At 47.4% G+C, this 22705-nt stretch overlaps 1 protein-coding gene across 1 annotated transcript in view; it reads left to right on the forward strand.

Annotated features, from left to right (window-relative positions):
* PDPK1 (3-phosphoinositide dependent protein kinase 1) overlaps positions 1-22705 on the forward strand; it is a 1145521-nt gene that overhangs the window by 136150 nt on the left and 986666 nt on the right. Inside the window, exon 3 of the mRNA XM_069647190.1 lies at positions 9060-9102. Within this exon, the coding sequence (XP_069503291.1) occupies positions 9060-9102 (43 nt within the window). The remainder of the gene's footprint in view (positions 1-9059; positions 9103-22705) is intronic.

The raw sequence follows: 22705 nt of genomic DNA on the forward strand, positions 1-22705 counted from the left end.
AGGTGGATTATCTTCACCATTGTCAAATGTTGCAGATTGGCTGGCAAGGACCCTCCTGAGGGTTTGTGAGCTCACTCCACCAGGGGCGTGGCTGCAGCCATACAACAGGGGAGTACCTGTTAAAAATATTTGTTGCTGCAACGTGGTATTCCATCCATACCTTTTGTCAAGCATTACTCCCTGGATACTTTCCATGGTCAAGGTATGGCCTTTGGTAAAGCAGTGCTCTATTCTGCCATCTGATTGGGTTTATCCAAATTCTTCTCCCTCCTCCGTTCACGGATACTGCTTTGGGAGTCTGTCAAAGATGTGGAATACATTGGAGGACACAATCCATTTCAAGAACAACTGGTAACGTTCTTTCGACTGGATGTTCCGCCAACATATCTCGCATCACACTCCCAGCCTTCCCCTCTGAAGAATTTCCCATGCTATTGCAGCTTACGTTCCCACAAGGCTATGTGCAGTCATGGAGGGCTTGGTGTGTAGTTATGGCACACGTTGTGGAGGGAAAAAACATGAACTGAGGCTACGGGCGCCGTGCGTCCTACTTATAAAATTCGATGCCATCACCCTCGACTGAGGCCTTCGAGGGACATCGACCCGACGCCATCGACGCAGGACGCCTTCTGCCGAAAAATTTCCAAAGCAGCACTTTTGTGGACATTACATGTCAAAAATGTGGAATAATTTGGAGGAACATCAAGTCGAAAGAACATTACCAGTTGGTAAGTAACTTGTTCTTCCCTCTAGAAAACCCCCAGAGCGGACGGTCCGAGTGCAGAATTTTCCAAATGTTTAGCCCAAACTGTCAACTTTTCTGTCGGAAGTGCGGGGAATCTGGGAGGCTCCTTGATTCTATGAATGAAACTCTTATATAGTTACTGATGAAGATCCCACATTATGCAGTTCCTATAGGCCCATTTCTCTTAATTTGGACACACTGATCTTTGCCAAGATTGTTGCCAACCGCATGGTCAAGCTAATTTCTCCATTGATGCACAAAAATCAATCTGGGTTTCTTCCTGGTTGATCTACTGCCTTGAATCTGCATCAGCTGTTCACGGTTTTGTCACAGGTTGACTCAAAGGTACACACGGTTGCAGCCTTTTGGATATGGAAAAGGCCCTTTTACTCCTCATCTTGGGATGTCATTTTGCTGTATTTGAGAGGCTATTACTGCTAGAGTATCTTTTGAGATGTATTCAGTGGCTGTATTCGGATCTCCGACTGGTCACGTCTGGTTGCTGCTTGGCTAAATTCAGCTTTGGCAGGGTTACCAGGCAGGACTGTCTTCACTGATGATCGTAATTACCATGGAGCACCTTGCTATTTTGAATCGGGCTGCAGCACATCCATAGGGGGCTTTTGTTGGGTGCCAGAGGGAAATAATCTCCCTCTATGCAGATGATGTGCATTTATACATCAAGGTGCCCCAGGACAACATTCATTTCTGTCTCTGCTCCATAAATTGGTCCGAATCCATCCTCTTCCCTCGAACAGACGCCACTCCAAAACCTGACAAACTGAGGACCATTTATTTTTAAACGGTTTTTATTAATTTTCAAAACAAACAAACAATACAAAACAAACTGGCAGCGCTTTTTGCAACAATCACATGAACATCAATTAGCCAAGACCACTGCTCCCCGAATCCCTCCCCCCTCAAGAGCTTGTTTGTCCTTCACTTTCCGTATCTGCTATGTGTGGCAGGGTATCACCTCCTTCTGAGTCTGCAGAATCCGTTATTGTTCCAAACAGTCCTGCTATTAATACTCTCCATGCCATCAGGGTACCCACTTCTTCCTCCCCACTTATGCTACATGCCTCCTGCCATACCACCGTTTCAGCCACCACCCATTTCTGCAATTCCCGCCACTTTACCTCTACCCGTGGCTTATGACACTACTTTCATCCCATGGCAATCCTCCATTTTGCGAGCACATATGCCAAGTCCTTCAATTTCCCAACATGTTTAAGTTTCCGTGGTCTGGGAAGCCCTCCCAACAGGCAGGCCCAGGCCGTATCTATGTTGAGCGTGACCCCTTTATCCACTAGTTTTTGTGCCACTTCCCCCCAAAAACCTTCGATCACTGGGCAAGACTAGAACATGTGTGTCATATCAGTGTCTTCTTTAACGCATTTTGGGCATACTTGCCTTCCTGCATTTACAAACTTGGATATTCTCTTCGGGGTCATATAGGCTCTATGCGTTATGTATAACTGTATTTTTTGCAATCTGGCGTTTCTGGACACCTTCTTGTGGTATTCCATAGCCCGCTCCCACATCCCATCGGTCATCTGTGCTCCCACCTCCGCTTCCCAGTCCAGCCTCAAATGCGTCAAATCCTTCATCACCCGGGTCATCACCATCTCATACAATCTAGAGATCTCGTGCCCTCCTTCTGATGTGTCATATATTGTCCCCATAATGGCGTCTAGCTCCTCCGCCAGTACAGTCTCTGGCCAGGTTTTACGAATAATCTGCACTAGCCTAAGATACGTGACATATTGGCCTCTGTGCAAGCCTGCCTCTTCGCCCAGTTCTTCGAAATCCTTAATGATCCCTTCTTGCCATACATCATCTCCCAATGTGACCAGCCCGACCGATTCCCAATAGGTCCTGATTATCATTCTTAGTTGGCTGTCTTCCCCTGCTAAGGCCACTAGCGGCACTTGTGGGGAACACGGGTACGGGTTCTCCATCAGTCGGCATACTCTACGCCACATCTTTCACCCAAGCAACATCCTACCCGGACGTTCTTTCATTTCAAGTCTAGGCAACCAGATAATCTCCTTTAGGTAGAACGGAGTGCAGTCCTGTCCAAACAGCCTAAGTTCAGGAGTTAACTCATCAGAAAGCCATTTGGTTACATATTGCAACTGACCAGCTACATAATAGGTCTCAAAATTTGGCAGCTTAATGCCCCCTCTATCATAGAAGTTCTGCAGCTTCCATAGCGCCACTCTATTTCGAGTGCCAGGCCATAGGAAGTCTCTGCACATGCTATTCAGTTTGATAAACAACTTTTTGGGTATCAAGTACGGTACATTACTGAAGAAATGTAACCGCCTGGGCAGGACCACCATTTTGAGCATCGGCTCCCGTCCCATCATCGCCAGCGGCAACTTCTCCCAAAACTTCATACTTGTTCGGATTTTTCCCACAGCCACCTCGGTATTATGCAAGTGTTCCTCATCTACCGTGTGATACACATCTATTCCGAGGTAGCGGAAGGAATCAACCGCCCATGGTACAGACAACACTGGCAACTGCTCCAGAGGGGCTCCTCTGTAGCTCCCCAATGGGAACATGCTCGATTTTTGGGGGTTCACCGCTATGCCGGACAGTTCTGCATACCTTTCCATAACCTCTAGAATATATTGAAGATTTTCCTCCGGATATTTCAGATATAGTAGCAAATCGTCAGCATACAAGGATATTAGATGTTTCTCTCCCCCTACCTGGATGTCTATCATGTCATATTGTTGCCGAAGGTACACTGCCAGGGGCTCCAGGGCCAGAATATATAACATCGGGGACCAGGGGCACCCTTGTCTGGTGCCTCTGCTAAATTGCCACAACTTCGCCCACCTAATGTAGCCCGGCCCCATCCCGTATTCCCTCAGGGCCTCCAGCAAACACGACCACCTGACTGAATCGAAAGCTTTGACTGCATCTAAGGACACAACCGCCATTTCGCCCTCGCTCTTGCTCCCCCATTCAACCACCCGGTGGAGTCGCCTATGGTTATGGGTTATGTTCCTGTTGGGGACATAACCTGTTTGGTCCGGATGTATCAATGTACTAATAACTCCGCAATCTATTAGCCAGGACCGCCATCAATATCTTGCCGTCCTGATTCAGCATTGACAGGGGTCTCTAGGAGCCACAGCTATGCCCTGGTTTGTTGGGCTTAGGGGGCGGTATTATGATCGCTTCTCTAATCGATTCCGGCAACCGGCCCACCTCAAACGATTCATTAAGCATTTCTAGCATGGGGGGAATACCTCCTCTCTATATGCTTTATAAAATTTGCTAGGAAGTCCGTCCGCTCCCGGGGTTTTACTGGTGGGCAGCTGCCTCACCACTTCATCTTATTCCTCCAAAGTAATCAGTGCATCCAGCTCTTCTCTTTCTTCGGCACTAATCTTAGGTAATCCAATATCTCTCAAGGTTTCCCTTCTCTCCTCTCGGCTGCCCCCCCCTTTGTCCTCATATAGTGCCCTGTAATAATCCAAGAATGCCTCATTGACTCCTTCTTGGGTGTCTGCTACCTCTCCATCCTCTCTGGTTATCGTCCTAATAGGGGGCCTAGGGGTTTCACTCTTGTATAGCCACGCTAAGAGGCAGCCCGTTTTATCCCCACCTGCATGCTGCCTCTCAACATACTTCTTATAGTTAAGGTTGCAGAGCCTTTCCCAAAGGTCCGCACACCGCTGCTGTAGTTTAAGTACTAGCTCCGCATCCCCCCCCCCTCCACTATTGAGTTCCCTTTCCAGTTCATCCTCTGCTCGCCCTAACTCCGTCAGGACCCCACCCTGCAGGCCCTTTGATTTAGCAATGGCAGCACCCCGCAACACCACCTTAAAGGCTTCCCAGAGCGTGCCCGCCGAGTCCACACTGCCAGTGTTCTCTTCGAAATAATGTATAATCTTGTCTCTGATATCCTCTCTGAAGACCGGATCCTTGAGCGCCTCAGCACGGAGGCGCCATGTCGGTATCCGCGCCCTGGGGCGGCAGTACTGCCACCCCAGGACCAGAGGCGAGTTGTCCGACAGGACCCTCGCTTTGTATTCTATTTGGGTGGTCTCTACCACCACATCTGGCGTGACAAAAACATAATCGAGTCTCGTATGCAGTTATTGCGGGGCTGAGTAATGCAAATACTGCTCCCCATTAGGATGTTTTTAGTCTCCAAACATCTGCCAGCCCGAAGTTGTCGAGCAGCGTCTGCAATGCCCTGGCTGCTGGGGTGGGCCTATCAATCTTATCAGATCTGTCTACCCTGGGGTTCAGCACACAATTAAAATCCCCCCCCAAATAACCGCCCCACCCACAAACGTACCCAGGTTGGCACACAGAGTCCTAAAATATGCCGCAGTGTTTTGATTGGGGGCATACGTATTTACAATGCACACCTCTTTATTCTCCACCAGCGCCTTCAATATAACCATCCTCCCCTCCGTATCCACCACCTCTTGTGTAAGTTGGAGCGGAACGTGCGGTGCCACCCAGACCAACACTCCCCTAGCCTAGGCAGAATACGGAGAACCCACTACAATACCTCTCCAATTCTTTCCCACCAGCTCCAACTTTTCCCGCGTCAGATGCGTCTCCTGCAACAGTGCAATATCAATCTTCTGTCTTTTCAAATACATCATGACCTTGTTTCTCTTTAGGTAACTATTGAGTCCCCTGACATTCCACGTTACGATCTTAAGATCCCCCATAGCTCACAAGTATCATCCCTCCTTCCGTGCAGCCAATCCCACCTGCCCATGCGATACAGATACAACCCTCCAGCTCTTTCTTGTAGCCTCATATACAAACTCGAACTCCCCATAACTATGTACACCCCAAACTCCCCACCCTCCACCCATCGCTTCCCCAACACCACACTCCCCAACTGCTGCCCAGCTCCATCCATGGAACTCGGGCACCCCCACATCTAGCCCTGCAAGCACCAACTAATGCCCAGAGCTCAGTAGGGTGAAGTCGCTTTAATGGCCACTTAACTAAGGTTACTAAATGGGGTAAAAGATCTGCTCTGCAAGGCTCCCCTAAAAACAGCAATAGTCACAGTGCTCATAACATGTTGTTTAACGGTCTGGCCTTCTCTGCCTAAGGCCGCTCAAATGACTATAATCAAGTCCCAGAGGCCTATTCCGTGCCATCTTGTGGCGCCCTCCTCGTGCACTACTTATCTCCTCCATCTCCTCTTCCCGTCCGAACGTCTGGCTCCTGGGGGCATCCCTGCGCGTCGAGCCATCCCCAAGTCCTGTGTTTATGAAAAACTTTCAAATTCGCCGGGTACAGCAACATGTATTTATGGCCCGCTTCTCTCAATCTCTGCTTTACCGTCCCAAAGTTCATGCGGCTACGCTGCACAATCAGGGTATAGTCCAGGTAGGCCGTTATGTTTGCCGCCCCTCTTTTAATCGTTCCACCCTTGTGGAAGTGTTCTAGTATCCTCTCCCGGTAGTTAAGGATTTTGGCACTGGCCTAGGTGGGTTTCCCGGCAGCGGCTTCCTGGTCAAAGATCTATGCGCAGCTTCCACCGCGAATCCCTGAGATAAAACTCCTCTGGATATCTCCTGCAACAGCATAGATTCCATGAACTCCGTGGGATCGTGAACCTCTGATCCTTCTGGCAGGCCCACGATGCAAATGTTATTCCGTCGGGCGCGTCCTTCCGCCTCCTCTGCCCTGTTCTCCAAGTTGCCCACTCTCTGCACCAGGGCATGCAATTCGGTCTTATGGGAGGCACAATCCGCGGTGTTCGGGCTCACCTCTTTCTCGAGGGTCTTGGTGCGCTCCGCCAGAGACCTGACGTCCTGTCGAAGTAAATTCACCTCTTCCTGCACCTCACCGACCTTAAGGTCCAATGCCGTTTTCAGCTCAGTAACGGACAGTTCTCAAGTTTAGCCTCCCAGGCCCCCTTCAGGTCCGCAATCGCAGCCAGGACCTCCTGGCTAGTGCCCGTCACAGACATGCCGCCTGCAGGCGACTTATCCTTGCTCTTGGAACTTTCCAAGACCAGGGGACATCTTGGCAAAGTCGTCCAACGTGGGCTGCTTCGCCTTCGGTCTCACGTTTCTATTAGACATGATTCTGCAGCCGCTGGGCATGTTCCAGGGGGCCAATCTCGAGACACCCAAATACGCACAGTCCGCTCCTGTCACCCGACCACTGTGCGGCCTACTCCTTCCTTTGTTCCGGTCGTTGATCGGCCATTTTGTTTCGTCTTCTGTCTCAGGCGCTTCTTATTTTTTTGGCACAAAACTCCACCGCCATTCCTCCCGCGCATTCCAAAAGTTCACCAAGCGCAGTTAGTCCGATCACACACCAACATGTGTGTTTTCAGCAGCCATAGGCACGTTCTTATGCACTATTTCGCCAGGATCTCGGGAGCTCCTCCAGATCGCTTCCTCCTAGATGGCCCTCGTAGCCACGCCCCCTCAACTGAGGACCATTGATGGGAACCGCTAAGAGTGAAATATGTTGGCATCACAGTCCGCTGGGACCACTCTTCCTTTATCCTTAGTAATCATATCCCCCTGCTAGAGCTAGTAGATCGTAAGATGATCAGATGTCCACTACTGTTGTCCACCTGGGGAAGGAGCTCCATGACCAAGATGTCCATACTCCCTAAATTCCTTAAATATTCCTGTCTATCCTGGCTGAGCTTTCTTTGACCGCCTGAGGTCTCTGCTGATAGAATTGGTTTAAAGTACCAAAGGACTGCAGGTAAAGTGCAAGGTTTTCTCCCAAACCTAGGAGCAGGGAAGAGCCTATGGCTCTGGATATGCAGTTGTTTTACCTGGCGGCCCAGACTCGGTTTGCGACATGTATCCGCATGTCAGGATTGACTGAAGGCCGTACCCACTTCAGTCTCTATTGTTGTCCCCCATGATGCCTGATCCCTGCAGGATCGATAGTGAGATCCACAGCTGATGATTGGATTAAGATCCACAAGAAGGCAAACCTTTCCTTTACTTACGCGCCTGAAATGAGTTTGTGTTGCATAGGACATCTTAAGCTTCGTGTGATGTGTGTGGATCAAGGCAACCTGGTGGAGGCTTGGTGTGCAACATCTGGATGATATGTACCCATCAGGTTAATTCGTTTGTCTCTAGAAAGTTATTTGTGGACAAGGTGTGGGGAGCGATTCCCGTCTCGTGTTCCAGTACATCGGAATGAGAGGGGCATTTTTGCAAGTGGAGCACCTCCTTCCCTGTAGAACCAGAACCATCTCCCTTATTTAAATACATTTGTGCTTTGGTTAGATGCACGAATGTGGTCTCCACTTTATATACGATGATTTAGGATCTATCCCCCCTGCTTAGCTTAGATGGTGAAAGGGCTTAAATTTGATCCCTCTGGGTGTTGGGACTGCCCCAGGTGCCCGGTGTAAGGGGACCATTTGTTTCATTTAATGTGGTCATGTTTGTTGGTTCAGCAATTTCAATCACTGGTGCTATAATGCACTAAGATATCCTGGGCGACTGCGATCCCTAGCGTCTGCCTCCTAGACAAAGCCTTAACAATTCTGGGGGGACTGAGAAAATTGTTATCCAGACTCCTTATCCTGTCAAAGCATGTATCCTCATGTCCTGGAATACTATTAATGACCCTATGGAGGCGGCTTGGTTAGGGGATCTGGTATGGTGTCATGAGACTGAAGTAGGATATAGTAATCACTGCCCATTTTGCCAACATCCACAGTATATTTGGAGCCCCTACAGACAGTATTTCCTGCAGTTGTCAGATCAGCATATGTCACGATCATCAACACCTAATTGAGCTGTTGATCTTTCGTGGAGGGGAGAGCACGGAGCAATCTGACTATAGTTGGGGAGGTTTCAGGGGAGGGCCTACAGTTGTGAGCCTAAATTGAGCTGTATAGCTCTAGGTTATGCTCTAGGTGGTGTAGATTTAATATCTTGTACTCGATGGTGTAACTCCCTTGTCATGAACAATGATATACATGGTTGATGCAATGGTTTGTAACAGTTGAATTGTATTGAAAATTCCTTAAATAAAATTGTATAAAAAAGATTCACTTACTACACCAGACTAATTTCCGATAAGGTGGGTGGTCTTAACTCTAAGGTTTTTCACTTAGCTATTTCAATGTCACATGGTAGTACCATAAAATGCATATAAATGCATATTCCTTGTGTGCAATTTACATTGTTTATAAGTGCACCACCTATTTTGCCTAGTTGACTTTCAGCCTAAACATGTGACATGTACAATTTAGTTTCTTGCAAAATGTAATGTTACGTATGCATATTGGTTCCATAATGTTAATATTTTTTCTATTCTCATTTAGGTTGTCTTAGCGAAAGAACTGTCAACTTCACGAGAATATGCTAGTAAGTAATCTGGCCTTTTTCTTGAAAGTCTATTACCAGCCATCCCATATCTAAACTGATAAAAAGGGACTTGTTTGGTGGGTGGGGGTCTTGCGGAGGGGGCACTACAGTAAAAGAAGACTGGTAAATGTATCTTTTATTATTGTCTTAGACTTGTGAATAAGAGGTCCATGTTGATGCAGTTTGGCTACCACTTATGTGGAGAATGCTCCATTTGGTCAAGTATTCTAAAGTTGGAAAGAGACTCCGTCCCACAAGGGAAAACTCACTCTTGTTGATTTTTCCGTTTCACTTTCTTCTATTCATTCCTTCCTCTTTTACTTGCTGTCACTATTTGACATTACTCACTATCCTGTAATTTGAAAGACTAAATTGTTTACTCTATTACATCCACTCATTTGCATTTCACCCTTGCATACCTTCTTTCACTCTTATTAGGGTCCGGGGTTTGGGTTTCCCAACTGTATTTCGCTACTGTTCTCACTGCAGTACTTGCATTTTGAATGGATTGTGTCCTTCCATGCATTCCTCATCTTTCTGTAATTACACCGGCGGCCTGTTGATGTTGCTGGGGTTCACCAGATGTATTGTGAGAGGCTGCAAATCATCTTCACTGTGGTTGCCCTGTTTTTACTGCCTTTTGGATTTCTGGGAAGCACTCCAAGATGTCCGACACCATCTAATGTGGAGGGTGTGCTCCCCCCACCAGACCCACTGTGTTTCCTATTGGCTAGCCTGTGACCAAATAAGCCAATCACAGAGCCGGCCCCCTTCCCAAGGCCAACCACTAAGGCCCCTGTCCGACCGAGCCTGGGTGGGTGTAGAAGGGCTTGGAGGGCCCCTCTCCTTTTTACCCCAAAAAGCATGGAGCGGCAGACAGGTGGAAAGCCTGGTACAACACAAACTTGGGCTGCAACTCGCCACACCCTTCAGATCAGCAGTGAGTAATGACTAAGCACTGGGGTCTACCTCTTCACTGATCTCTAATAGCCGTTGGACCACAGTGTGCCTACACCACTACCTTCTTGACTCATTCTCACTCATTCCTACCGACATCCCAATTTGTCCTCGTAAAAGTTGTTCTAACAATTGTTTGTGTGTGTTTTAGAGTACCTTGCATCAAAAATCGAATTTAGGTGCCCTATATAAGATTTGCGTGCCTTGATTGCTATCCCAGGGCATTTGTTTCTTGCTTTCCTTGACTACTAGGCTGCTCGGTGAGTCGTGCATGTGCTGTGCAGCCCTCTGGTTTCTTACTCCTTTCCTCTACCACTATGGCACTCCCCACCCTCCATCTTATTTTTATTTTTTTTTAAAACTCTTTATTTCTTAATTTCAACAAGATAGAATAAACAGAATTAACATCATAGTTCATTGAATTGCAAAATACACAACAGCGGAAGACAAATATAACAGAATTCCAAACCATAAATCTGTATTCCACCATACTAAACTTAAGACTAACTGAAAACATAATCAGATGCACCAAACAAGTGACAACAGACAAGTAGGACCACACAAAACAACCACACAGACAACACAAACCCCCACCCCTATTTTTGTTACTTGAAAATAGACCAATGCACTCCACTCCAGAACCCAATCTAGCATCATCCATAAAGATCAATAAAGCTCCCCCACATTTCTTCATAAAGGGTTTCCTTGTTTTGTTTACAAAACCTCGTTTTCTCAAATCTTGATAAAACTGTAACATCTAAAATCCATTCCTCCATCGCCGGCTTCTTCCGTGCTTCCAGACCCTCAACACCTGTTTACCCGGCACCAACAAGACTTTGATTGCCCCACACAATATCACCCAACTCTCATCCCGTCCACCACTGTACAATAGTACGATGACCGTTAAGGGATTGCGTGGGTAAACAATGTCCCAAATTTGGTCGATCCTATCAATAACCTCCCTCCGAAAACTCACCACCCTTTCACAATACCACATCATATGTACCAAGTACCTTGTTCTTTCCCACAACCCCAACACCGATCATCACCAACTAATCCCAATTTACACATACGTACTGGGGTCCAATATATTCTGCCCAATAACCTTTGATGTATATAGCGTAACTGCAAATCCACTTTGGCAGTCGTCGGCACTCTCCAAATCTTTTCCCATTCTCTTGGCGTAAGTTCCCTACCCAACTCCTTTGTCCATTATAACCTTAGCTTTTCCCACAAATCGGACCATTGCCCATCAGGTTGCATAATCTGCATAAATGTAGACACTTTTTGAAATCCAATTTCCAAAATATTAAAATTCTCTGGCTTCTTCAAAAATGGAGCACCTGATAGAGTTAACAAAATATCATACCTTCTTAATTCACTGTTCCTCAACCCACATTTCTCAACTAAACTTGCAAAAGATACTACCCTTGCATCACTCCACACATCACCAATAGTCAAAACACCCCTCTGAACCCAACTTTTCCAATTCAGTACCTTATTATTAAACTGCAGACCAGGATTATGCCAAAGGGACACCTCTTCATAAAGATATAGACCTTGTCCAGATCCCACTATCCACGACAACAATGCTTCTTTAGTAGCCAATACTGACTTCAAACACAGCACCTTCCTAGGCAACTTTCCAAAAGAAAACAAACATTTAATATCGTAAGGTAAAAACCGCTGCAACTCAATTTGTACCCACCACGGCACCTGGTTCAGAACTTCACCAGTGTAATCAGACACATTCTTTAACAAAAAAAACACTACCATAATGATTTAACACCGGGTAGCCAAAACCCCCATCTTTAACTTTCCGGGCCATAATATACTGGGGAATCTTGGCCCTCTTCCCAAATCCCCACAACAAATTCTGAAACAATCTGTCTATACGTGCAAACGCTCCCTTTGTAGAATGCAAAGTCAGAGATTGAACAACATACAGAACCTTTGGCAGCAAAATCATTTTAATAGCATTAATTTTAAGAAAAGAGTTAGATTTACACATCCCCATCTCCTAATATCCCGCCTAAGAACCTCAATGATTTTATCCACTTTATAATTTACTAACTTTCTAAAATCTTGAGTAATATAGACACCCAAATATTTCACACTAGAATATTCCCATTTACAATGCCACCCCAGCAGATTCTCACATCCATGCGAAGCCCTCACCGGAAATACCACCGTTTTATCCCAATTGATCCGATACCCAGATATCTTACCCACTTACTCAAAGACCTCCTTCAATATATGACCCCCTACCACAGGATCATTCAAGATGACCACTACATCATCCGCATAAGCCATAGCTTTAACTTCCCTATCTCCCACAGCAAACCCTCTGATACACCTCGTCTCACGAATATACGCTAAGAAGGGCTCCAATACCAAATTAAATAACAGTGGCGACAAAGGGCAACCTTGGCGCGTGCCTCTAAACAACCAAAATGACGTAGAAAACCCCTCGTTCACCCACACCTTTGCCGATATGCCATTCTGAAGTGCTTGAATAGCATTAATAAAGAAAGGACCAAAACCTAATTTCAACAAGCCCCAGTTCACCTTATCAAAGGCCTTCTCAGCGTAAGAAAAGATTAACAAAATATCCTTTATCTCTGAGTCTGGCAGACTCAAAATGTCTAACAGTTTTCAAATATTATCATATCCATACCTTCTCCCCATGAATCCTGTCTGAGATCGCTCTACTAACTCACACACATATTTTTTGAGCCTCACTGTCAGTATTTTGGTAAAGAATTTTAGGTCTACATTAAGTAAGGAGATGGGCCGATAATTATTGCACCTAGTTGCATCCTTTCCAGGTTTCCGGATCACCGTGATGATTGCCTCCTTCATTGAATCGCATAACTTCCTCTCCCTCAAAAAACAGTTCTATAACTCACATTAAACCGGTGCTAACACTTCACCATATTGTTCATAAAATTTCACTGTCAAACAATCCATCCCCGGAGATTTACCCTTATTCATTTCCTCAATTACTGACAAAACCTCTAGGATGGTAATGGGGGCCTCCATACAACATCTACCTTCCTCAGAAAGCAAGGGACGGGCAATTTAACCAAAATACCTATCAAAATCATCCCATTGCGAGGCAATATTTTCCATATACAATTTAGCATAAAATGAACGAAAACATTCACCAATTTTACCTTTCTTAATCACCATATTTCCAGATTCATCATCAATTTTTTTGAATATACAACCTCTCTGAATATCTCTTCAATCTATTTGCCAATAACTTCCCTGCCTTATCCCCTTGCTCCCAGCACTTATACAATCCCCTCTCAACTTGAGTTCCTCATTTTTCAGTACTTCCTTAACCTCCAATATCCTAAGCCTAATTTTCTCCTCTCTCGACAAAGCATAATTTCTTTGCAAATCTCCCAATTCCTTTTCAAGCTCTTCCAATCAAGCTTCTTCCACCCTACGCGTTCTCGCAGTCCAGTTCATCAATTCCCCTCTAACCAAAGCCTTGAAAGCATCCCGCACCACCATATTGTCTGCCGTGCCATCATTTATCTCAAATAAATTTGGTATAAAACTCATTAATGCATCAGTGGAACCTTTATTATTTAACACACAAGATTTCAACCTCCATCTACTAGACCCCAGCCTCTCAGCGGATAATCTCAGCTTAGCCATAACCATTTAGTGGTCTGAAATGTGTCATTCTCCCATAGACACCTCTTGTACATTTTCAATTAGCCTATCAGACACTAATATGTAATCAAGCCTAGAATAAGAATTATGTACCGGTGAGAAAAATGAGTATTCCCTTTCCCCCCAATGAAAATTCCTCGATACATCAACTAAATCATATACTTCCAGAGAATCTCGAAAATCTTTACTCTATTTCTGTCCGGTAAATTGACACGTCGAGGATCTATCCATTTTGAAGTCCATCACACAATTAAACCCCCCCTCCACCCAAACAACCATTTCACCTCCCATATCACCAAGCATCGCCTTCAGCGAAACAAAAAAGTCCCCTCCTCCCGCACATAGGCCATATATAGATCCAACTGTTAACAACATACCCTCATATTTAAGGTCAATTAGTATAATACACCCCTCACCATCCATACTCACTTTTTCAACACACGCATCCAAATCCTTCCTTAATAAGATTCCAACACCCCTCGTATGTCTTGAATTAGTCGGAGAATCAGGTTACAACCTAGGGGGCACTAGAAGTAAAATGCACAGGGTGAAGCCCTAACAGGCTCATGTTTTAACACAAAAAAAGGAGGACAACACACAGTATAGAATTACGGAGAGGCAATGTGAAAGTCCCTCAAATACAGTAAACAAGCACATATACAGTGACCGGGGAGATACTGGGTCATTAGGAAAGACAGAAGGATAGAGAGAAAAGAACTTCCTGTCCCTGTCTAGTCCCAATCCTAAGGGCAACTTTCCTTAGAAAGCGCTGGTGCAACGCCTACAAAAAAAGGGGATAGTAAAAGAAGGCAAAGAGAAGCCATTTTTGAAAAACCATAACAATGTAGAGCTTGTTGGACTCCTATATATCCCTGGTCACTGGGATCCTCTTGAAGGACTGAATGCAAACATAGGGGGTGTTAAAAAAGAGTAAACATAGGACTGAAAAAAGGGAGGACCGAAATGTCTACTCTGGGTCAACACTACTTTAATATCCCGTAGACAAGTCTGGCCATCCCAGGGTAGCTCAAGATTAAGAACTAAAAAGAAGCTCGAGACTCTACTGCAGTTTGTAACTAATATTCTTCAGAGGGGGTGTTGCGCTCACCTGGCTCCCACAGAGGCGTTGATCTGAACTGGACTGCTGCAGTCTCCACCAATGTGATGCGTAGGGCCAAGATGACAGACTGGACTGGCCCACCTAGCTTCGTTTGCTTGGCCCGTAGGAATATTCATCTGATGGTTTGAAAAGATGAGCTCTCCATCCTGCATTGAGCACAGGGGCGTGTTGATAAACAGTTGCTTCACTGGCTCGAAGGAATTGGTGAGTTCCAGAACAATATTGACTCTGCCGTAAGTATGTAGTTCGTAAGAGTTTAAATGCCTGACTTTCACTCTTGTCCGATTCCTTGCAGGTTGCAGCTTGACCCTAGTGAAGAGTTCCTCGTGGCAACCGGTAATATTCTGGTAAGGATTTGTATTTTCCAACACAGTTCGATAAAATAATGTCAATGTGTAACCTGTTGCTTTCTCCCTTATTCAGGCGCTGAGAGAAAGTATGAAGTCTCGGGGAATAATACCTCCGGTGGTAAAATCAGGTAAGTCTATTGTGGTGAGGAGGGTTCCCCTTGTTAGTCCCTTTGTTTCACCCTGCTGTCCTTTGTTTCCCCTTAGGGGCCGGGGTTCAGCGAAGATGCAGTGGAAGCTCGCCGACCCGTTAAGAGGAATAGTACCCCCGGTGGTAAAATCAGGTAAGTCTATGGGGGGGTAACTAATATTCCTCTGTGTATTCCCTTGGCTCACCTTGCTGTTCTTGTTTTCTCCTTAAGTGCCGGAGTGCGGCGGGAACATACAGGAGGATGCGGTGGAATGTGAAGATGCTGCGAAGGCCGGTGAGTTCAGCGCGGCGCTGCAGCAGGCAAGGCGACACGCATAAAATAACTTCTTTCTTCCAGCTCGAAGGCGTGATGGATCGGGAATTCAGGTAAGGATCAAAGGTATTGCTCTTGTTCTAACCTTTTCTCCTTCTTTCTCCCTTTTTCTAGGAGCTCCAAACCCGAGGCGGGCGTGGCAGAAGACTGGATGCAGACTTGCAGGCTCGGTGAGCGTTACACTGCTGGATGCAGAATAACGCGAAGCGTGTGCTGCTCTTTGGCCGTGGTTTAAATAGCCTCCAAAGTAGTCCCAGGTAAGTATTCCTCCCCAGCCCCACCCGAGTAAAAAAGAGTCCCTAGGAAAGTAGTCCCTTCCAAGCCTCTTTTGGCTTGGAGCTCTTGCAGTATGGTCTGCATCAGGTAAGTTTGCAGCATGGTCTGCATCAGGTAAGTTTTAATCTATGAGCCTGGCGCTAGGACTGCACCCAAATAGCCCCTAGCAGGGGTTGTTGGGCTTGCTTGGGATAACTTGATGCCTGCTTCCGGGGTTGCTGGACTTGGTCTGGGTCCCCGGGGGTAGGGATCATGACATTGGGTGAGCTAGGTTTTAAATGAAGACAAACCATGCCCGTGACACAGAATCACCAGTACATCAATTAGATGCGTTTCTTGCAAAACAGCCACATCAATCTTCTCCCGCCAAAGTTTAGACAGCACCTTCTTTCTCTTTCACACACAATTCAACCCTTTCACATTCCAAGTACACACTGAAACAAGCCCCTTCAGAGCACACTAATACACTGTATATCCTCACATGCATTCGTAGTTTTTCAAACATTTACAATCTTCCATTTGAGCATGCTGATAAATGCCAAAACCATCCTATAAAGTCGAGCAAAATATGGAACGTATCATCCCCCCCCCCCACACACCACACATGCAAAAAAAGACAACATACACACATACAAAACAGAATCGATTGTAAGAAACCCAACATATCCTGGGTTTCAACAAAACACCATTATATACATAATCATAACCTATTCCAACTATCTCCCATCTTTTCTAACTGTTAAACTATCCTCTATCCCCCCTCTCTCACAAAGTCTCGAAGAAAAAAGCATAACCGATATATCCTGATCACTAACCCTGATCTACCTATCGCAGGCACATATATCAGTGCAACTTCCAGACAGATCTTTACCGATATCCTTTTCTCTGTCCCTTCCCCAGATCTATGGACTCCTCATCTCTATTTTCTCTCCTCTTACATACTCTCCCATTAATGGTGGCATCAAATGGAAAGTCCTCTTGGTGGGCTTCGCATCATCCAGGTGTAGAATTTCTATCACACTGGCACGATCTTGGTTCTGGGTTCTCAACCCAACCTCCTCCTCTTTGACTGGTGCTAGCTATCCCTCATTAACTTCCTCCCTACTCCTTCCTCCACTCTCTCTGCCCCCTAGCCCTCCTCCAACTGATGTACCACGTCTCTGTACCCCTCCTCGGAAAACCTTCAAAGGTGGAGATATCTTGCATCTAGCCACGCTTAATGCTCGTTGTGCATTCAACACTCTGCCGACATCTGCCTCCTTCTTGAAGACCTTGAACTTGATATCCTTGCTCTTACCGAGACGTGGTTCAAGGCTAGTGCAGTCACTGCTTTTGACTCCCTTCTCCCTAATGGCTACAAGATAATCTCCAACCCTTGCCATAACCGTGCAGGTGGTGGGGTTGCCCTTCTTGTCCCCGAGTGGTCCCTTCTACTCTCATACACACCCAGCCTTACTCTTCCTTCGAGAGCCTGGTTTGCAAGTTGGTCATCTCTCCCACCTCCTCTCTGACCATTGCCACCATCTACAAGCCACGTGGCTCTACCATCCTGTTGCGCTCTGAATAGGACTTCTGAATAGGACTTCTGAATGGATTTCTCCCCCATCCTCAAAACCACCATTAAACTCCTTCTCATGGGTGATTCTTAACATCCACCTTGACTCCTCAATCACAGCATCCACTCTCTTCCATGACCTCTGCACCTCACTCCCCCTCTCCATTCTGTCTTTTGGTCCTACCCACTAGGTTGGGCACATTCTTGATGCCTTCAGCCACACAGATCTTTCACCCTCCTCCCCACTCTCCTGGTCAGACCATCCTCTCCTCTCACCTGTGTCCTCTTGGACCTCGGACCATGCCCCCCAGTCATGCCAACCACATTCACGATCATCCGTCCAATGAAACGATTGTCAGTTGCTGCCTTCGCATCTACCTTCATCCCTCCTCTTCCTCCACTTTAGACACTACCTCTGACTCTGCTCTCAGCAACCTCCATCTTGCCATTACTAATACCTTTGACATTCTTGTCCCAGTGATGAGGATCTGCCTGAAACATGCCTCGAAGCGTAAAAACCTTGTACAACTCTGAACTTGCAGATCTGAAAAGCAAGTGCAGAGCTGGAGAGTGGAAGTGGCAGACCTCAGGCCCACCCTCCGATAAACTGGCCTGTTGCCTGCTCAGAAAGCAATACAGACTCCATCCGCACCAAGAAAAGGCCCCATATACAGGCTCGCATCTCTGGTGCATCCAACAACACTGTTGAACCTTTTAAAATCCACAGGGAACTAGCTAGCCCCTAAAGTCTACTCCTCACCTCTTCCCTCACAGGACCTTTGCGACGCACTGGCCACACACTTCCCTGCAAAAACTCAGGACATCTTGAGCACCCTTGAGTCCCTCTCCCCCTCCCCTTATCCTGCCCCATTGCACCCTTTGGCCTCCCATCCTCCCTCTGCCTTTCTCCTATCACACCTGATGAGGTACCAGAGTTGTACGATCCATAAACGTCTCCTCCATACAGGTGTCCTCCTGCTCCTCCAGAACCATTAAGGACCACATCGGCTCCCTTGCCCCTTCACTCACTGATTTCTGCAACCACTCTTTTGCCACTGTATCTTTCCTCTCCTCCATCAAGCACTCCTTTGTGTGCTTGCCCCTTCCTGAAAAACCTTCTGCTGACCCGTTTTGTCCAGCCAACTACCGCCCCATATCTATCACCCCCTTCCTTGAGAAACTCTTGGAGAAGCTGGTCTTCCCCCAACTGATATAGCGCACTGACCTTGTTGGTTGCCTCTATGACCATCAATCTAGATTCCAAGCATCCAGAGGTACGGAAACTGCTCTTCGAATGGATTGTGTCCTCCCATGTATTCTTCATCTTATTATAATCTCTCTCTCTCTCCAGCTTCGCTGCTTCTGAATTCTTTTTGACGGAGGGTGCTGTATGCAGAGGCGCTGTGTCAATGTCCCTCGAGGGCCTCCGTGGACGTCATCAGCATAAATAGCGCATGCAGCGCCTGTTGGCTTCAATTCCGTTTTTCCAAGTTTACTCTTCGAGTAATTATGGCACGCTTGGGTTTTTCAGAAAGTCTTCATCATCTTCTCCTTCGACACCAAAAAATTGCCACACCTGCGAATCGAAAGTATCCATCACGGATCCTCACTGCGTCTGCCTATGGTGTCTGGGCTCCGGGCACCGTACCGACTGTGGGTCCTTTCAGGCCATGACAGAGAAAGGGAGCGCATAGGTAAACTCTGGCTCAGAGAACCCAGTCTCCCTTCATCCAGCTGGTCTTGGCGTCGGTTGCAGGGTATCGGGCCAGCCAAAGCTCTCCAGTGGTCGTGCCATCGACCAAGATGGCTGTGCTTCAGCCTCCATCTTTCTCCCCACCTGAGCCTCTTGCTCAGTCAGGATGACCGCCTTTCAGCCTCCAGCTAGCGGTCCTCTCTTCCTCCATGCCACCGCTGGTACTGCAGCTTGGCATGGCTCCGCCCCTCCAGGACAATGTCTCTGCAGAGGCTCACCTGTGCACAGGGTGGTTCTCTCCTCTCTCCGTAGGAGTCTCTCCCTGGTTTGCTGTCCTTTTGTGTACGTCATCAGCAAAACATAAACGTGTCCGTCTTCTTTCATTATGGCATTTAGACGACGCTCAGAATTACCTGAAGCCAAAGGAGTAAAAGTTGGGTACTTGTTGGTTATAGGCATAACATGAGATACAAGTCTTTTTCACCACCCATATATGCAGAGATGTTGTTTTGGGCTGTGAGTTCCTGATCAGAATGGAGTCCTTGTCCCCAAGAGGGTAGTCACTGCTAGTGAGCTCCCACTTGCCTAAACCCCTAGGGACGGTCTTGCTTAGTGGGCTCACCTTCACAGACTCAATGGGGGGTGACGGGACCAATTTTACAGATCAGTCACATACCCCTCCCATTAAACTAGAGGCTCCCCTATTGATTGGGAAGTGGGAAATTACTTAAAAGGTCCACATTGCCTGTTTCTATCCCCTTTCAATGTTGCACCGAGAAACAAAATGGTTGAAGAGCTAAAAACCACCTTGTGACTTGGACATTACAAACTTTTCTCAGGGTCATCCAGGTTAGGGGGCAGTGTTCCGACTTGTGACCAAACTTCTTTCTTGTGACATAATACTTCAGGTTCAGGACTCACCACTTAATAGCTGAGGCTTCAAGTTCTACTCTGTCACATGGCTGTTCTCTGGGGAACAACGTCCAGGTTGTGTTCAAGATGGGGTGATCCAAGCTATCCTGTTTCTGTGACAACACATCTCCTAGTCCAACCTTTCAGGTGTTTGTCTGAAGAATAAACACTCGGTTGAAGTCTGGAATCTTCAGTACAGGCTCCCGACACAGGATGTGTTTGAGGCTTTCTAAGGTTCTTTGATCTTATCTTTCCGAGACAAGCCTTTGTCGGTGTGGGTTCTTGAGCTTGTCGGTAAGATTGGCTGTCAAGGTGTAATCATTCGGTATGAACTGTCTGTAATAGCCTTGTTAGGCAAGATTGTATGTAGTAACCCTGTTGGAGACTACACCAGCATTTTCCTCTTGGCAATAGGTAACCCATCCTTTGGTATAGGTCTGTACTGCACAAGAGGTAGAATGACTGCGCAGCCAGACTTGACTTAAGAGGAGTCAATGTGAGCTATAGGGTTGCAACATAGTTTCACAGTGACAGGTATTCAAATATCAAATAACACTTATACTCTAGGTTTCATGATTTAAATAATTATTTATGGTGGCCACCAGGGGGTGCATAGGCAATGGCAACCTGAGTGCAGAGCTCCAAAACACCGGGCCGTTATGGGAACTGAGCCCTCACCCCCCCCCCCCCCCCCCCCAATCCCCCCCTGTCATAAACCGGTAGAAGTATCGCTGGGAGAAACACCCAAGAATACTCCAGGCGCAATCCTGATCGACAGGCCCCCCCCCTCCTGCAAAGTGGAGAACGGGTACAACACGAAGTACGGAGAGGAGAGGTGGAGCCTCCGCCCGTGGGGCTGGGTGCACGCAGTGCCGAAAAGAGTCCGGCCGAGGTGGCAGCTGGCGTGAGGGGCACTGAGCCCTTCACATCTGAAGATAGTGCAGCGTTGGGCACTCCCCTGACCCTCCGCCCCTCACCCTTCGTGACGGCTCCCGAGGGAGAAGCCGAAGCCCATCCATGACAGCATCCCAGTGAGGGACGGAATGGAAGAGTGAGCCCAGAACAGCTGAGGAGCACCTTCGGAGGGCCAGAGGTGGGTGTTAGCGGGGCGGACGGAGCAGTATGCTCGGGGAGGGTTGGCGGGGAGCGCTGTAGGGTCCATAGAATCATGTGTGCTGGAGGCAACACGGTCAGCCCCCCCACCTCCCTACCCCCCTCCCTGGGAGTGCCTTAGAGTACGGCAGGGAAGGAGGCCCATAGGGAGAGGGAGATCCACGGATATATATGCAGACCAGCGACGGACAAGGAGTATTACACCAAGCTTTTTCTGCCAAGGCATAATGAGCTGTACACTGCACGTTTATTTACTGAGTGCGCCCACGGGGTACAAGAAGGATCAATATTTCTGATGTTTGTTAATCTGCTTAGAATCACATGCTGTGCATATGGTCAGACTTTCAGTGGTAACCGCAAAGTATTGCATCTTGTCTTTCGCGGACCGAAAGGGGACGTTGGCATAGGCGTGTCTGTAACACTATCCCTATCGTGACGTGCAGTGTACTCAAAATCCCTCACGCGTCGAGGTCCCTCAGATTGTTTTTTTCCGTCCAGATAACTGGTCGCCCTATAGCGGAGCGCTTACAAAAGAAACATTGTTTATCTTATACCAACTTTTGAGTTATTCCCTGTTAAGTCACTTCGGTCACAAGAACATCTTCGACGAAGTAGGCGGCGGATTCATCTACGACGGTGGTATTCGGCGCCTACGATCCAGCAGCTGGAATTTCCACATGGTCTGGCCCTCTGGCCGACCTGTACAGTAGGGAGAGTGGGGTTGGGTGGCCATATTTTCGGTTTGTCTTTCCTCCTTTGCCCTCTTCAGGTCTGGTCATCTTCCCCTTTGGCTATGGAAAGGACTCCTTTTAGGTTCTGCCCTAAGTGTAGGGTCAGATATCCTTGGAAGGACGAACGCAGGACGTGCAATGCCGGTCTCCCCTTACCCCTTAGATCACGACAAAGTGGTGTGCTACCTGCAAACTCCTTTGGCCTAAGACCCTTAAGGCGCCGTGTAAAGCGGTGGGCCACGTACGGTATGTCGCGGGTGGAACCCCCTTCCCCCACCGCCACACCCGCCGAGAGTGACGGGGGCACCTCAGATGACCAAACATCCGTTGTGGATGTGATTGACCCCGAGGCGGACACTTCTAGGTCCCCCCACTCCCGTGCCCGACCCTTTAAGCCCTGACTCTTGTCTCACTTCAGGGACAACACCCGGCGACAGGGGCGTACAAACACATCTCACTAAGAAGACAACCCCTACACCGGTTTCAACATCCTCGTTGAAAAAGGTGAGAGCGCCAACAGGGCCGTCGAAGATTTCGACAGTTTCCTTGGATCGCGCAGATCCAAAGCCTTACCCGCATCCGCAGCAGTTTTGCGACTGGGCAATCTAAAACAAGTAAGGGAGCTACTCCAAAAACTTCACACGTCGAAGCACGGAAATCCGACACTGCGACGGTCCCGAAAGCTACGACTAGGCCTCTAGTCGAAAAACCGACCACTAGGTCCTCTAACGCCGCGGAAGGTAAATCT

Source organism: Ambystoma mexicanum, chromosome 2q, assembly GCF_040938575.1.
Source record: "Ambystoma mexicanum isolate Mex_15411 chromosome 2q, UKY_AmexF1_1, whole genome shotgun sequence".
Classification (NCBI taxonomy): Eukaryota; Metazoa; Chordata; class Amphibia; order Caudata; family Ambystomatidae; genus Ambystoma; species Ambystoma mexicanum.